Genomic DNA, 13,060 nt, shown 5'->3' with positions numbered 1-13,060 from the left:
GCGTCCTTTATGTCTAAGGACACCAGAAACTCGTTTCTGTCGAGACCCGTTATAACGGATTGGAGAGATTCCATCTTGAATTTGAAACTCAAAGATGAGGGTTTAAATCCTTGAGATTGAGTATGGGTCTCATGGAGCCGTCCAGCTTGGGCACTACAAACAGGCTGGAATAAAACCCTTGACCTCTCTGATGGGTCGGAACATTCACTATTACCTGGGAGAATAACAGTTTTTGTATTGCCCCTAGAATTTCTCCTCGTTTTTCTGCAACCAGAGGTAAACCGGTTTTGAAAAAACGAGAAGGAGGATGGGCTCTGAAGTCCAATTTCAGGCCGTGAATCATGATGTTCCTGACCCAGGCGTCCTGCCAAGACTGGATCCAAATGTCCTTGAAACGTAAAAGGCGTGCCCCAACCCTGGGATCCCCCAAATGAGAAGGGAGGACGTCATGTGGCAGGCTTGGCAGCTGCCTTGTCCTGCTCAGTATTGGAGGCGGCTGATGCTGAAGCTCTACCTCGGCCTCTGGAGAAGGCCGGACCTCCTCTGGAACGCCCCCTAAATCTTCCAGAGGCTCGAAAGGAGGGACCTGCCAAAGATCTTCTAGTAGGAGGAGGAGCTGCAGATGGTAGGTAAGTGGATTTCCCACCTGTAGCTTGTGAGATCCACTTATCTAATTCCGATCCGAAAAGTACCTCCCCAGTAAAGTGAAGGGCCTCTACCGCTCTCTTGGACTCTGCATCTGGCTGCCATTGACGTAGCCACAGAGCCCTTCTAGCAGATATAGCTAATGCTGAAGATCTGGCGGATTACAAATGTCCTTAGATGCTTCTCCGAGGAAAGCAGCCGACTCTGCGATCTGTTCGGCTAACTGAATTAAGTCGTCAGATTGCGTACCTGTCTTAATCCCCTCAGCCAGCTGCAGCGCCCAGGCTTCAATGGCCTTATTCACCCAACAACTGACTAGTGCTGGACGCATCAAAACCCCTGCAACTGTATACAAGGAATTCATTGTGTGTTCCATCTTCCTATCCGAGGTTTCCTTTAGGGAAACCGCGCCATGCACCGGAAGCACCCTTTTCTTAGAAAGACGGGCTACTGACGGGTCCACTGCTGGAGGAGTTTCACATAATCTCCTACTGTCAGGTGGGAAAGGGTAATAAGATAGATATTTCTTAGAGATTTGAAATTTTTTGTCTGGGTGTTTCCATGCGGAATAAAGAATCTCATCCAGCTCTTCAGATGCTGGAAAGGTAACAGACTGTTTAAATCTTTTACCAAAACTCGATGGTTTTCAATAACCTCTAAATCCTCTACATGCAACACCTGGCGTACTGCTGAAATTAAAGCATCTACGCCCTGAGATGCAGGTTCGGGGTCTTCAGGAATGTAAGTTTCCTCTTCCTGAACCTCGCCCTCTTGAGTGTCCTGCAACTCCTCATCTGACTCATCCCAGTGTAAGGGATTATGAATCAATCTCTTACTAAGGACCTGAGCAGGAGAAGAAGCAGGTGGGGCCTGGGACATTACTTTTGTAAGTCCCTCCACAGATCTGCCAGAGAGCAAGCCCAATCTGGTTCAGCTGCTGTTTGTCTCAGCCTCTCCCTGTCCTTACGAGCGGATTCCAGCTCTGATGACATATTTGATATAACTGCAGTCAATTGATCAGACCACCTAGGCTGGACTTCAAGATTAGTATCTTGAGGTAAAGACACACATTTATCACACAGTAAGGAAGCATTAGATAGTCCCTGTGTGAATTTTTCACCACAAGTCTTGCATGAAAAAGACTTCTGTGCTGCTTTAGACCCCTTGGTAGACATGTCTGTTACAGACACCACACCCACACACACAGAGAAAAGGACAGTAAGGCAATAACAGATTTTTCAATCACACCACACAGTCCTGAAAGGGGCACAGAGGGAGATAAACTATAATGCTTGCAGCGCTAACCGAATAGTGCTGATAACAAGAATAAAAAATGCAATTGCTGATACACAGAGTACTAGCCTGTCTCCTGCACAGCTCTTGTGCTTAAAATGGCCACCAGCGTCCTTCTGGAAGCGCTGAATCTGCTGGGAGGCAGGAGCAGTAGGGAAACTTAGGCTCCGCCCCCCCCCCCCGCACTGTGAATGCCCGCCTAAATACATGTCCTGGCTCCTCTGCTAACCAGGGAGCCAGGAAACACTAACCTTAGCCCTGCCTGTGCTGCCGGCGGCGTGCATAAGCTACTGGGTCCCGCGACGTGCACTGCATGCAGCGCGTCTTTGGGAACCCTAGAGACTGAGGTCTCTGTAGCAGGAGACCTCAGCGCAAACCGCATGCAGCAGCGTAGAGGATCTCCCCGGCAGCTCCCTCGTCGCAGACAGACAGGGGCAGTAAGCTGCCTGTCTGTCCTCAATGCTTGTGTATTATTCCGGAGCCCTAAGGAGGCTTACGTCCAGCTCCCAGGGAACATTTTTTAGACTGACCTGTGGGGGTATAGAGGGGGAGGAGCTAGCTACCAGTAGTTTTTTATTTAAAGGTGCCAGCTCCCGGTTAACACACTCCTATACCCCATTGTACTGAGGCTCCAGTGTCCCCTGGTGGATGAAGGAGAAATACACTGAAAAAGCCACATACACAAAAAATACATTGGTGCATTGGACGCGATCCAACTATATGCACCAAGGTAATTCCTGTGGACCCTATGGAACCTGAAGAAGAAAAAAATAATAATTTGGCGAAATAACGTCCCATCCCACTAATAGCAGTTGTGGGGTCCCGCCCTGATATCCACCATTCTTTTGTGGTTAGTAGGGTCCAGTATCATACATATAGCGGTGAACATCTGCTGACCACCTTGTAACAGCTTAGTTCTCTACGGCAAGGGAAGTCTGTACAATCAACGTTAGTTAAAAAACCCATTCTCAGCTAAGACTGTATGCAGCATTGAATGAACATCCATTGGCCAATGGCTGTAAGACAAACATCTTTAAGAATTGCAAGCACACTGATGAACCTCCTTAAGAATCAATCATTCTTTTTATTCCTTATAAACTGACTATATACTGAACAAGGGAGGTCCAATAAGTAAGGTAACAAGACCTCTCATGTGTAATATTCTCTACTTCATTTTATTTTCCAGCCAGGTCAGAGCAGGTAGACCACTGCCTTAACGCCCATTAGACTGCGCCTTATATCAGTCATACTGTTCCAACATCAGTTGTAAGATGGCGGGACTGGCGGAAACATGGTCAAATATTGAGGTGTGTATTGTAATCTGATTTTTGTGTCTAATGGGCATTATCAGCAGCTGAAATTCATTACCAACTTGTCGAAGTGTACTTTGATAACGCCATGTCATGGAAACAGGTTTGGTGCACTGCCTTTGAGAACGCCAAGGCAGACGTTCAAGATGAGCAGCAAAGCACAATCACCACAGATGACAATTTGTGCAGCACAGAAAGTCTGATTCATTCTGACGTACTGAACATCTCCGTGGGTATTGTGCACAACATTGTTCATGAGCAACTGAGGTACAGGAAAACGTGTTCACGCTGGGTACAGAAGCAATTCATTTCACAGACGTTCACAAAACCAATAGGATGGGATTGTCTCTTGTGTGCTGCGGTACCATGAGGAGTGAGTGCAGTTCCTGCAGCGTATTTACAGGCAATAAAACATGGGTGCATCATGTGACACCAGAGAAGAAGCAAGCATCCATGACATGGAAACACGCATTGTCCCCACCTTCATAGAAATTCAGAACAACTCCATCAGCAAAGAAGGTCATGGTGACCGTGTTTTGGGACCACAAGGGCATGCTTCTTGTCAATTTCCTCACCAAGGTAGATACTGTGCATGCTGTCTGCTACTGTAACATATTAAGCTGGTTGCAGAGGGCACTTCATCGAAAACGACCTGTGTTGCTGAGAGCATGCGTCGTATTGCTGTACAATAATGCCAGGCCACATTCAGCCAACTACACGCATGAGTTATTACAGCAATACCATTGGGATGTACTGGACCTTCCTCCCTATTTCCATCCCTTTGGACCAGAGAAGAAGCACCCGGGTGGAAGGTGATTTGCAACTGATGATGAAGTCCAGCAAGCCTTCATGTCCTGGATTCAGGTACTTGACACTAATTTTTTTTGCCGGGATAGATACCTTGGTGTACTGTTGGAACAAATGCTTAGACAGGTATGGGGACTATGTGGAAAAATAATCTGTACCAAGGCCACATTATTGATTATCCATAAATGTACGAGCTGAATACATTTACGCAATGATAGGTCTTCTTACCTTTTTATTGAACCTCCCGCATATGTCAAGTGCCTCAGTAAAGCTTCATTGTAAATGTATTTTACCTCTATACTGACCTCAATTGTTTTGTGTTTCTTTGTTGTATATTATCTCGTCCCTTATTTTATATTTATAGAATAATAAAAGTTAAATTTTAATACTATAATATTACTTAAAGAGTGCACCACACAGGTGTGACTGCTTTTGACTCGTGCTTAGTGGTCCATCCCCCTTCCGAGTATATTTGTACTCTACACCAGCTACATACAAATGATAGAATCTCCTAATTACTGAGTTAATTACATATTATGGTTGGTTTTTCATATATGCAAAGAAAAGATTTCTGTCCTGTGCGGATTCAACCTTTTACCTTAAATACAAACGTCAGAAACCCAGTAACAGCAGTCGCATGGAGCAGCTGTCGGGCTTTGGAGAGGAGACAGAGTAGGGTATTCTTTTGATCTTACCAAGAAATACTGCTTTACAGTGTCTAAAATGAAGAGAAAAAGCTTACCTTATGCAGTGCTTCTATGGGATCGTATTTAGGTCCCAAAACAAATATCCTTTGTCCTCTGCGCACAACACCACTAAAGACCCGAGCAAATGCAATGAAATAGCTTTTATTCTCAACTTCTTGCTTCTCCGGCTTATGCGTCAGGTTCTGGCTTTCATTTGTCAGTGTTTGTAAATCCCCTGTAACATGATTACACCAAAAAGAATTGAGAGTTTTTTCGCCTAGATTCCTAGATCTATTTGCAAGACAATTTATACACAAAAAAAATTTGATATTTAAGATACCACTAGGGAGGTGATAGTGCTGGGGATATTTTTCCACTGGGGAGGGGAATAGGTGATTTTAGAATGGGGGCCTATGTTTGGTATGTTTTTTTTTTTTTTTTTTTTCAAATACAATATTTAAATATATTTTTAAAATTGCATTTTAAACTTTATTAAATTTAAGCAAAACATTTGAGAGAGGGGGAGAGAGAGGGGAGATATAGAGTGTGTGTATACAGGTTGAGTCTCCCATATCCAAAATGCTCGGGACCAGGGTTATTTTGGATATCGGAATATTCCGTATTTTGGAATATTTGCATATTATAATGAAATATCTTGAGCATGGGACCCAAATATACAAATAGAAGGCATTTATGTATTATATACACTTTATACACACAGCCGGAAGGTAATTTTATAAAATATTTTTAATAATTTTGTGCCTTAAACAAAGTTTGTGTACATTGAACCATCAAAAATCAACAGGTTTCCATATCTCAGTCATGCCAAATAAAAAAAAATCTGTATTTCGGAATATTTGGATATGGGAGACTCAACATGTATGTATGTATGTATGTATGTATGTATGTACTGTATGTACTGTGTGTACTGTGTGTATACACACAGAGGATGAATACAACCCAACTTTCACTCAGAAGCTCACATTAAGTTCTAATATATCTTACATTCTTGCCTTTGGTGCAGTATGAAACAAGCTGGGACGGGAGAAAGCATAGCACAAACAGCATTAACACTCAAAATATTACACATTACAACATATGTGTGCATTGATTATATGTTCCTACAGTGCTCCCAGACCATGCTACAAACGGTATGTAGTTATGTGACCGTGGGCCGCAAGTCACAATCCGAATGCCAGTTAGGGATTCATGATAGACGTTGAGATACCGACGCCTATCATAATCCGACGCTGGAATCCACGACGACGCGTGCCCGAACGAGGTAAGTCCGGGGCGTCCGTCCTCTTAGCCATGGGGGGGTTTGGGGTTAGGTTTACGGAAACCCGGGGGACTTAGGGTTAGGCACCCCCCAAGGAGGGTTAGGCTTAAGGAGGGGGTTAGGCACCCCTAAGGGAGGGTTAGGGGAAGGTTAGGTTACTTACGTGCCGCTATCGAGATTTCTTCCTTTCAGGCAGCCGCTGTCAGGTTTTGAACCGCCGCCGGCATTTCGATGCAATATATGCAGCCATCAACGTGTACATTATATATATATATATATATATATATATATATATATATATATATATATATATACACACACACACACACACAACCTCTGGAAGTGTTCACGTTGTCTTTGAAGCAAGCAAATAGGGTCATGAGGGAACCCTGTTCCTTTGGGTATTTTTTTTTTTTACAACTGCATCTATCACTATGCAGTCAAAGAACATATGACAGTGACTAGGGCCTTTTCATGTTCTTTCACACAATGGGACATTTTAGAACATGTTTGTTAAGGTTAAGCTATTTCTTATTGGATCAACTTATATTTTAGCATTAATAACTTGGAGAGCTGCTGCAGCCATTAGCGGAGCAGACAGACAATTAAAAGCAGGTTGAAGAAATTATTTTTTCATTCAATTCATCAGGCTTAGCAGCAACTCTTGCAGTCAATGATTATTAAGTAGAACTCCAATGATAATGGTTTTTCTGGCATTTTCAGGCTAACATTTAGCCAGCAGGGTGTAAATGTAGAATATGTTGTTTTAAGCATGGGCTGCTGTTCTGCACATCCCTGTTTATGGATAAATACTTGCACTTATAGGCCCTCATTCACAGCCGGACGCTCTGACCAGAGCGCTCGCTCTGAATCAGGGCCCACCTCCATTAATATGGATCGTCCTCCTGGACGCTCGTATAGCTGTGGGTCACCACCCACAGCATATACGAGCGTGCAAATTGATGGTCGCGATGGTCTTGGTTGGGTTTCTCATCCACAAGGTCAGGAGTGATTTTGGCTCTATCAGAGCCAAAATCACTCCCACTGACATCACTAGTGATGTCAGTGGGGCCGGCTTCAGACGGTAGGCGTTAGCTTGGGAACGCCTCCGTCTGGGAGGCATGCCCACCAAAGGGGGCGTGCTGTCAGTCACCATCGACAGCACGCCCCCTTTGATGAGACACTCCGAGCGAAGGAAAGTCCTTCGCTCGTCGGGTCTCGCGCATGACGGAGCTCCCTCCGTCGTGCGCATGCGCAGTGGGGAACATCGACCCACTTGCGAGCATACTGCTGCTCGCAAGTGGGTCTGAATGACCCCCATAGTGCCTACACTGAACGATCAGTCCTTCAGTGTAGGCTCCCTCCCTCATCACTGAACATACACAATCTATCGTTATCGACAGATTGTGCTGCATATTCAGGCAATGGACAATGTCGGAAACGACCAGCGGGAGCCCGCATCGCTGGTCATTTCCGACATTATAGTGCGCGATTTGTGCACGATTACGATGTGTGAACTACACGATTGCCAAGCATTTGAATTCTTTATTTATATATATATATATATTTTTTTTTTTTTTATGTGACAACTTGGGGTTAATTAGCTCAGTAGACTGGGGTCAGTGGTGCAGTGAGTAGGTGCAGAATTAGAGTCCACACGTAGCATTACAGTTAAATAAACATAAGTGATGCTTTACTCCCAGCATGTGAAATCAGGAAACAGAAAAATAATAAACAAACCTAGCCCTTGTTTAGGGTACTAGCTCACTTCTTGAACCCTCTCTACAGAAGCAGCTAATCTGCTTGAAAGTCTCTCAGTCTCTGAGATTTATGGTCCTTCCTGCCACATGCAGGACTGGACACATTCCTCCTGGCCTGGTATAGCTTTCTCAGCTTGTTGGCTGCCGTCTCTCACAAGGACAGTGTCAGAGGTATCTGGATCTGCCTGCCACCTGGTCTGCTTCACTCACACTGCAGCCCCACCTGGACTGTCTGGCTGTGTCTACCAGCAGCCTCACCTGGGCGCAGGTCATACGGCAGCCATTCTACATCTTCCCACAATGCTTTTCTACTCTGTGTGGGCGGATCTGTCCTGCCCCACACAGAATTTGTTGCTCACCAGTGCCACCTCCGGTGATACTGCCATATAATTAAAATATATCTCTTAAGTTCTGTCTCCACAGTTGCGCAGTATAGACAGGATCGAGGCCGTGTCCCTTGCCTTCATAGCTCTCCCATCACTGGCTGTCAGGGCACACAGCCCACGCAGTTCCCCAATATTCTGTCACTATTAGTGTGTCTTCTCAATCACAATACATCCTCATTATTAGTGTCTCTCTCCTCAATCTGAGGCCTGTCTGCATTCCCATTGCCTCCAGGCACCATATAGGTTGAGTCTCCCATTCCCGTTATTCTAAAAACCGAATATTTCAGGCTGACATCTCACTCTGATGCCATGTAATGAGTCAGAAACAGTTCTCAAGACGGCCCCTTGCACATATTACCCTGCTTTCTGACCACGCCGGATTTCCTCTAGGTTGTGCAGTGCCTGTCTGGCGCAACACCGCCAGTGCTTCTGCAATCTCCATGCTCGTCCGGCGCCTCACCAGCAGTCCCTCTGCAGTCTCCATGCACCACTCGCCACAATCTGGTTAACCGCAGCCGCCGAATTAGCTCTCTGGGACTCTTCTCCACCCTGACTGGTTACAGATTCAGCTCTGCCTCCTCGCACTGCATCTTAAAGGGATCCCTGTGCAAATATTCCAAAATCAGGAAAAATTCTAAATCCTAAATGCTTCTGGTCCCAAGCATTTCGCATATGGGAGACTCAATCTGTAATTAATTGTTCAGCTTATTTTACGGATGTATTCCGAACGCGGTTTTTGCCATATGAAACTTCCTCGTTTGCATTCCACAGTGGAGCCCATGACTGGGCATGCGTCCTTGCTGTGATGCTCGCGTCGGGGTGCTGCACATGTGACCCCTGTGCGTTCCAGAATTGGATGCACTTCCGGTTTACGCTGCCCCTGTCCAGTCTCATCTTCAGGCTACAGGGCTGCTTATTCAGGATCCATCCTGACTGAGACTTTATTAATTCTTTTGATGTATACTATGCGCAGTTATATTTTAATTGCTAGATATGAACGTATACATTATGTGGTTCAGGATGGAACACAAATACTTCCGGTTCTGCCTATTTTTGGTGCATTTTTAAAAGTTTGTGTGGGTAGTTTTATATCCTGTTTGGGTGTGGATTGTCTGATTGGTGTAGGTATATATAGGACACGTCTCAAATTTTGCTATCTTGACAAAAGTCCATGCTAGGACCGAAACATTGATGTGCATTCATTATGGAATCTTATGAATAAATCCATGAAACATTTCAAGTCTAATGATTCCCTCCGTTTTCTGCATTTTTATACTATTGGATTCATTTGGATCGGCACCACAGCTATTTGGGAGGATTTAGAAGTGAGTTTGGGCAATCATACTATATATAAACATATACACACATAAAATCTTAGAGATAATTAGAGATAATAAAGTGAACATGAATAAGGTCTATGCAGTGCTCTAAAGTTTGTGAAAATCTCAAAAGAGTACATGCACCTGTTATATGCTCAACGTGAATTTAGCGGAGTTCTGCTGAAGGTATGAGAACTGCATAACATAAGCAAGAATAGTGTATATGTGATTTTCACCCATTTCTAATACATTGACCAGTACCCCATCTACAGATGTGCCCTCATATACCTAGCCTGAATATGCCATGTGGTGCGAGATGCCTTGCGCGAATGAGCCGCCAGGTCCAGTGTGACACTGCTAGCATGGGCATCTTTTTTGCCTGAAAATGCATCTTAGTTGAAATATGATGTACTAGGACGCACCAGGAGACACTGCTGATTAATTTGATATGCAACACTTGTGTATTATATCTGTGTGTGACTGAGTCTGTACATGAAGCACGGAACTTGGCATGGAAAAACCCTGTGGTCGCTGCATCGTTGCACTTCATATATAGATTCAGAGACTCAATCGCACCAGGAGACTGTGTTGATTATTTCATATGTGGCACTTGTATGTCACATATCAAAATAATCATTATTATTATCATAATTTATTTATATGGCGCCACAAGTGTTCCACAGCACCTTACAAAGTACATAGACAAATAAGTAACCATTGACTTACAATACAATACAGGACATGGATAAACATTGCTATATTAGCAATCTTACACTCGCGTAAGCAGCCAAGTGTTAGTTGCCCTAGTGGGGAGTAAGAGATAAATTAAATTACAGTAGGGAGAAGCACAAGAGGGTAGAGGGCCCTGCTCGAAAGAGCTTACATTCTTTAAGGGAGGGGAAGAAACAGGAGTGACACAAAATGGGGTAGGTGGGGAGAAAGAAAGATGTAGCAGCAAGTTAGGATGAGAGCTGGAAGGCTTTAATGAAGTAGTGGGTCTTAAGAGCTCGTTTGAAAGATTGTAGAGAGGTGCAGAGACTGATGGGGAGAGGGAGGGAGTTCCAAAGGTGAGGAGCAGCATGGGCAAAATCTTGGAGGCGGGAGTGGGAGGAAGTAAGCAATTGGCATGAAAGGCGGCGTGTATTAAGTGAACGAAGGGCGGACAGAAGAGTGAAGGGAGATGAGATCAGAAATGTAAATGGGAGAGGAATGGGTGAAGGCTTTGTAAGTGAGTGTGAGAGCCTTGAATTGGGTTCTGAAAGGGAATGGGAGCCAGTGGATCATCAGAGTCTCCTGGTGCGTCCTAGTACATCACACTGTTACTAAGATGCAACGTCTGGTGAAAAAGATACAAAAAAAAGACGCCCGGCGCTAGCAGAGTTGCATAGGATCTGGCGCCCAAAGAGAGGCTGTTTGGTGCAACTGCAGCAAGAATGTATGAGGACACATTTGTATTGAAGGCATGGCCCATCTTCACCTCTCTTCCTCTGGGCTTCATTGAAAGCATGGCCCATCTCCACCTCTCTTCCTTTGGGCTTCATTGAAAGCATGGCCCACCTCCACCTCTCTTCCTCTGGGCTTCATTGAAAGCATGGCCCATCTCCACGTCTCTTCCTTTGGGCTTCATTGAAAGCATGGCCCACCTCCACCTCTCTTCCTTTAAGCATCACTGCATATGGTACGTGTGCGCCTCTATATGATAGAAATGCTATTCAACCAATTCTCTTTCTATGTTTATTGAAGCACTCTGACAGCAGCTCCCTCTCGGTTGAAGATACCAGAGAACAATAACTTGAACACTTGCACAGCTAATGTAAATAGAAGTTCAAACATTTTAAAAGTTGTGTAAGACTGAGGATACTTTTACAAATAATTATAAATGCTATATATAGGCAAGGCATATTGCATTTTAAGCGGTGTTCACTATTTGTGTCAGTCTGGCATTAAAAAAAGTTAGTGATTCATAGCAACAGATCATAAATTAACCGATCACGAACCATATACACCTCACACCACCTAAACAGCTAATTTGCTTGTAATTATGTAATTTACAGACTGGTGTCAGCAACTGTTAGCAAGTGATGTGGATTGTAATAGTGTGTAATTACTGTCTGTGTGGTGGGAACATTCAGTGATTACACAGAACTCACTAAAGACTCCTGGAGGGGGAAAAAGTTAATAAAAGTAGTAAGAACAGACACTTGCCTTTGGTGTTCTCACTGTTTACAGCGCCTTGACATTCAGTGCTGGAGGGAGCCTGTTCCTGTCCCTGATTGCTTGCCATCTTTTCAGCATGTCTCTGCCTGGCAAGCTCCCGTCTCAGCCCAATCTCTTCCTGAGTTAATGGCCTGCGAGAAGTGCAGTTATTTGCATGAGAGGTATACCATTGCTAACAGACTGAGAATTACGGGTTCTAGATATTGAGATACCAAATCTAACAACTACTAAGCACATAAGGGGAAATTGTAGCCAGTTAGTGTATTATACACAAGTATTCAATACAAACACATGTATGTCAAATAAAAATCTTCATTTATATATTATATAGTACAAAACGCAGAACATAATGATAAAAATATACTTTTCAAATGAGTTTTTAAGCGTTCCTCTCATTAACATACAGTGAAGGGAGAAATTAGGAGTGTATCCAATATTTATTATAATATAGCCTATGACCTTACAAAGAGCTTGTGCTCTTACTGTGCATGAGGATTATTATTAACCTGTAACTACAAAAATGTCTGTTGGAATGGTACTCCTAATGAATGGTAAGCTCTGGCCTCTGGACCAACCAGAAAAGCTAAACATTTATCCCTAAAAAATATGTTATGCAATTTTAACAATGTTACATGAACAGTACACTGAGTAAAATCCTGATTGCAGTGTACAATTTTCAGCTATAAAACTGTGCCTCCCTAGCTGTGACATATTTGGAACCATTCAAATTAGCTGCTTGTGTATCAAAAAAGTACCTACAACTCTGTGACCAGTTCAGACAAACTGGATAAATCAACCGATTTAACCAAATTGTTTGAACGACCATTTTTGTCTGTTTTGCAAAGTTTGGGGAAAAAGGGTTATTGTCATTTGCTCCCATACATTATCAGATTTTCGTTCCACCAGCCACATTGACAGATAATCTTAGTGTGCACCTAGCTTTAGGTTCAGTTATTTTGTGGTGGACAGAGTTGCACATCTGCTTGTGAATGGCAGCCATCAGCACTGGTTTTGCTCATCACATTGCACATAAACAATTTGATTTGGTGCTGAACCACCAAGCCGTGGCACCTATGCAGGTGCTTCGTGTCACCCAACAGTGCCATGGTACCCAGTTTGGGAACAACTGGTGTAAGTTAAAACCAAAACAGAAAATATTTACCTGTACAAAAAGGCTCATATGCATCTTACACACTTAACATGAGAGCACCTTCACATTCTGAATGAGAGTGTGAATTTGAGTTTGCATGCATGTTTTAATAAAATTATACTGTCACGGTGTGTGAGTCTTGTGTTTATTTTAATATTTCTTTTACTACAAGTACCAGCGCGCTCTTAATGCCCCGAATGCCGGTACT

At 43.7% G+C, this 13,060-nt stretch overlaps 1 protein-coding gene across 1 annotated transcript in view; it reads right to left on the bottom strand.

The window, feature by feature from the left end:
* The window catches only part of EFL1 (elongation factor like GTPase 1), a 363,676-nt gene that overhangs the window by 211,657 nt on the left and 138,959 nt on the right, over positions 1-13,060 (bottom strand). The window contains exons 13-14 of the mRNA XM_088472852.1: positions 11,691-11,833; positions 4,798-4,976 (exon numbers count right to left, since the gene is read on the bottom strand). Of these exons, the coding sequence (XP_088328978.1) occupies positions 4,798-4,976; positions 11,691-11,833 (322 nt within the window). The remainder of the gene's footprint in view (positions 1-4,797; positions 4,977-11,690; positions 11,834-13,060) is intronic.

The sequence above is a fragment of the Taudactylus pleione genome, unplaced genomic scaffold (genome assembly GCF_031769625.1).
Source record: "Taudactylus pleione unplaced genomic scaffold, aTauple2 ptg000129l, whole genome shotgun sequence".
Lineage (NCBI taxonomy): Eukaryota > Metazoa > Chordata > Amphibia > Anura > Myobatrachidae > Taudactylus > Taudactylus pleione.
Note: the sequence above shows the minus strand (reverse complement) of the source record. Positions and strands in the feature narration are given on the sequence as shown.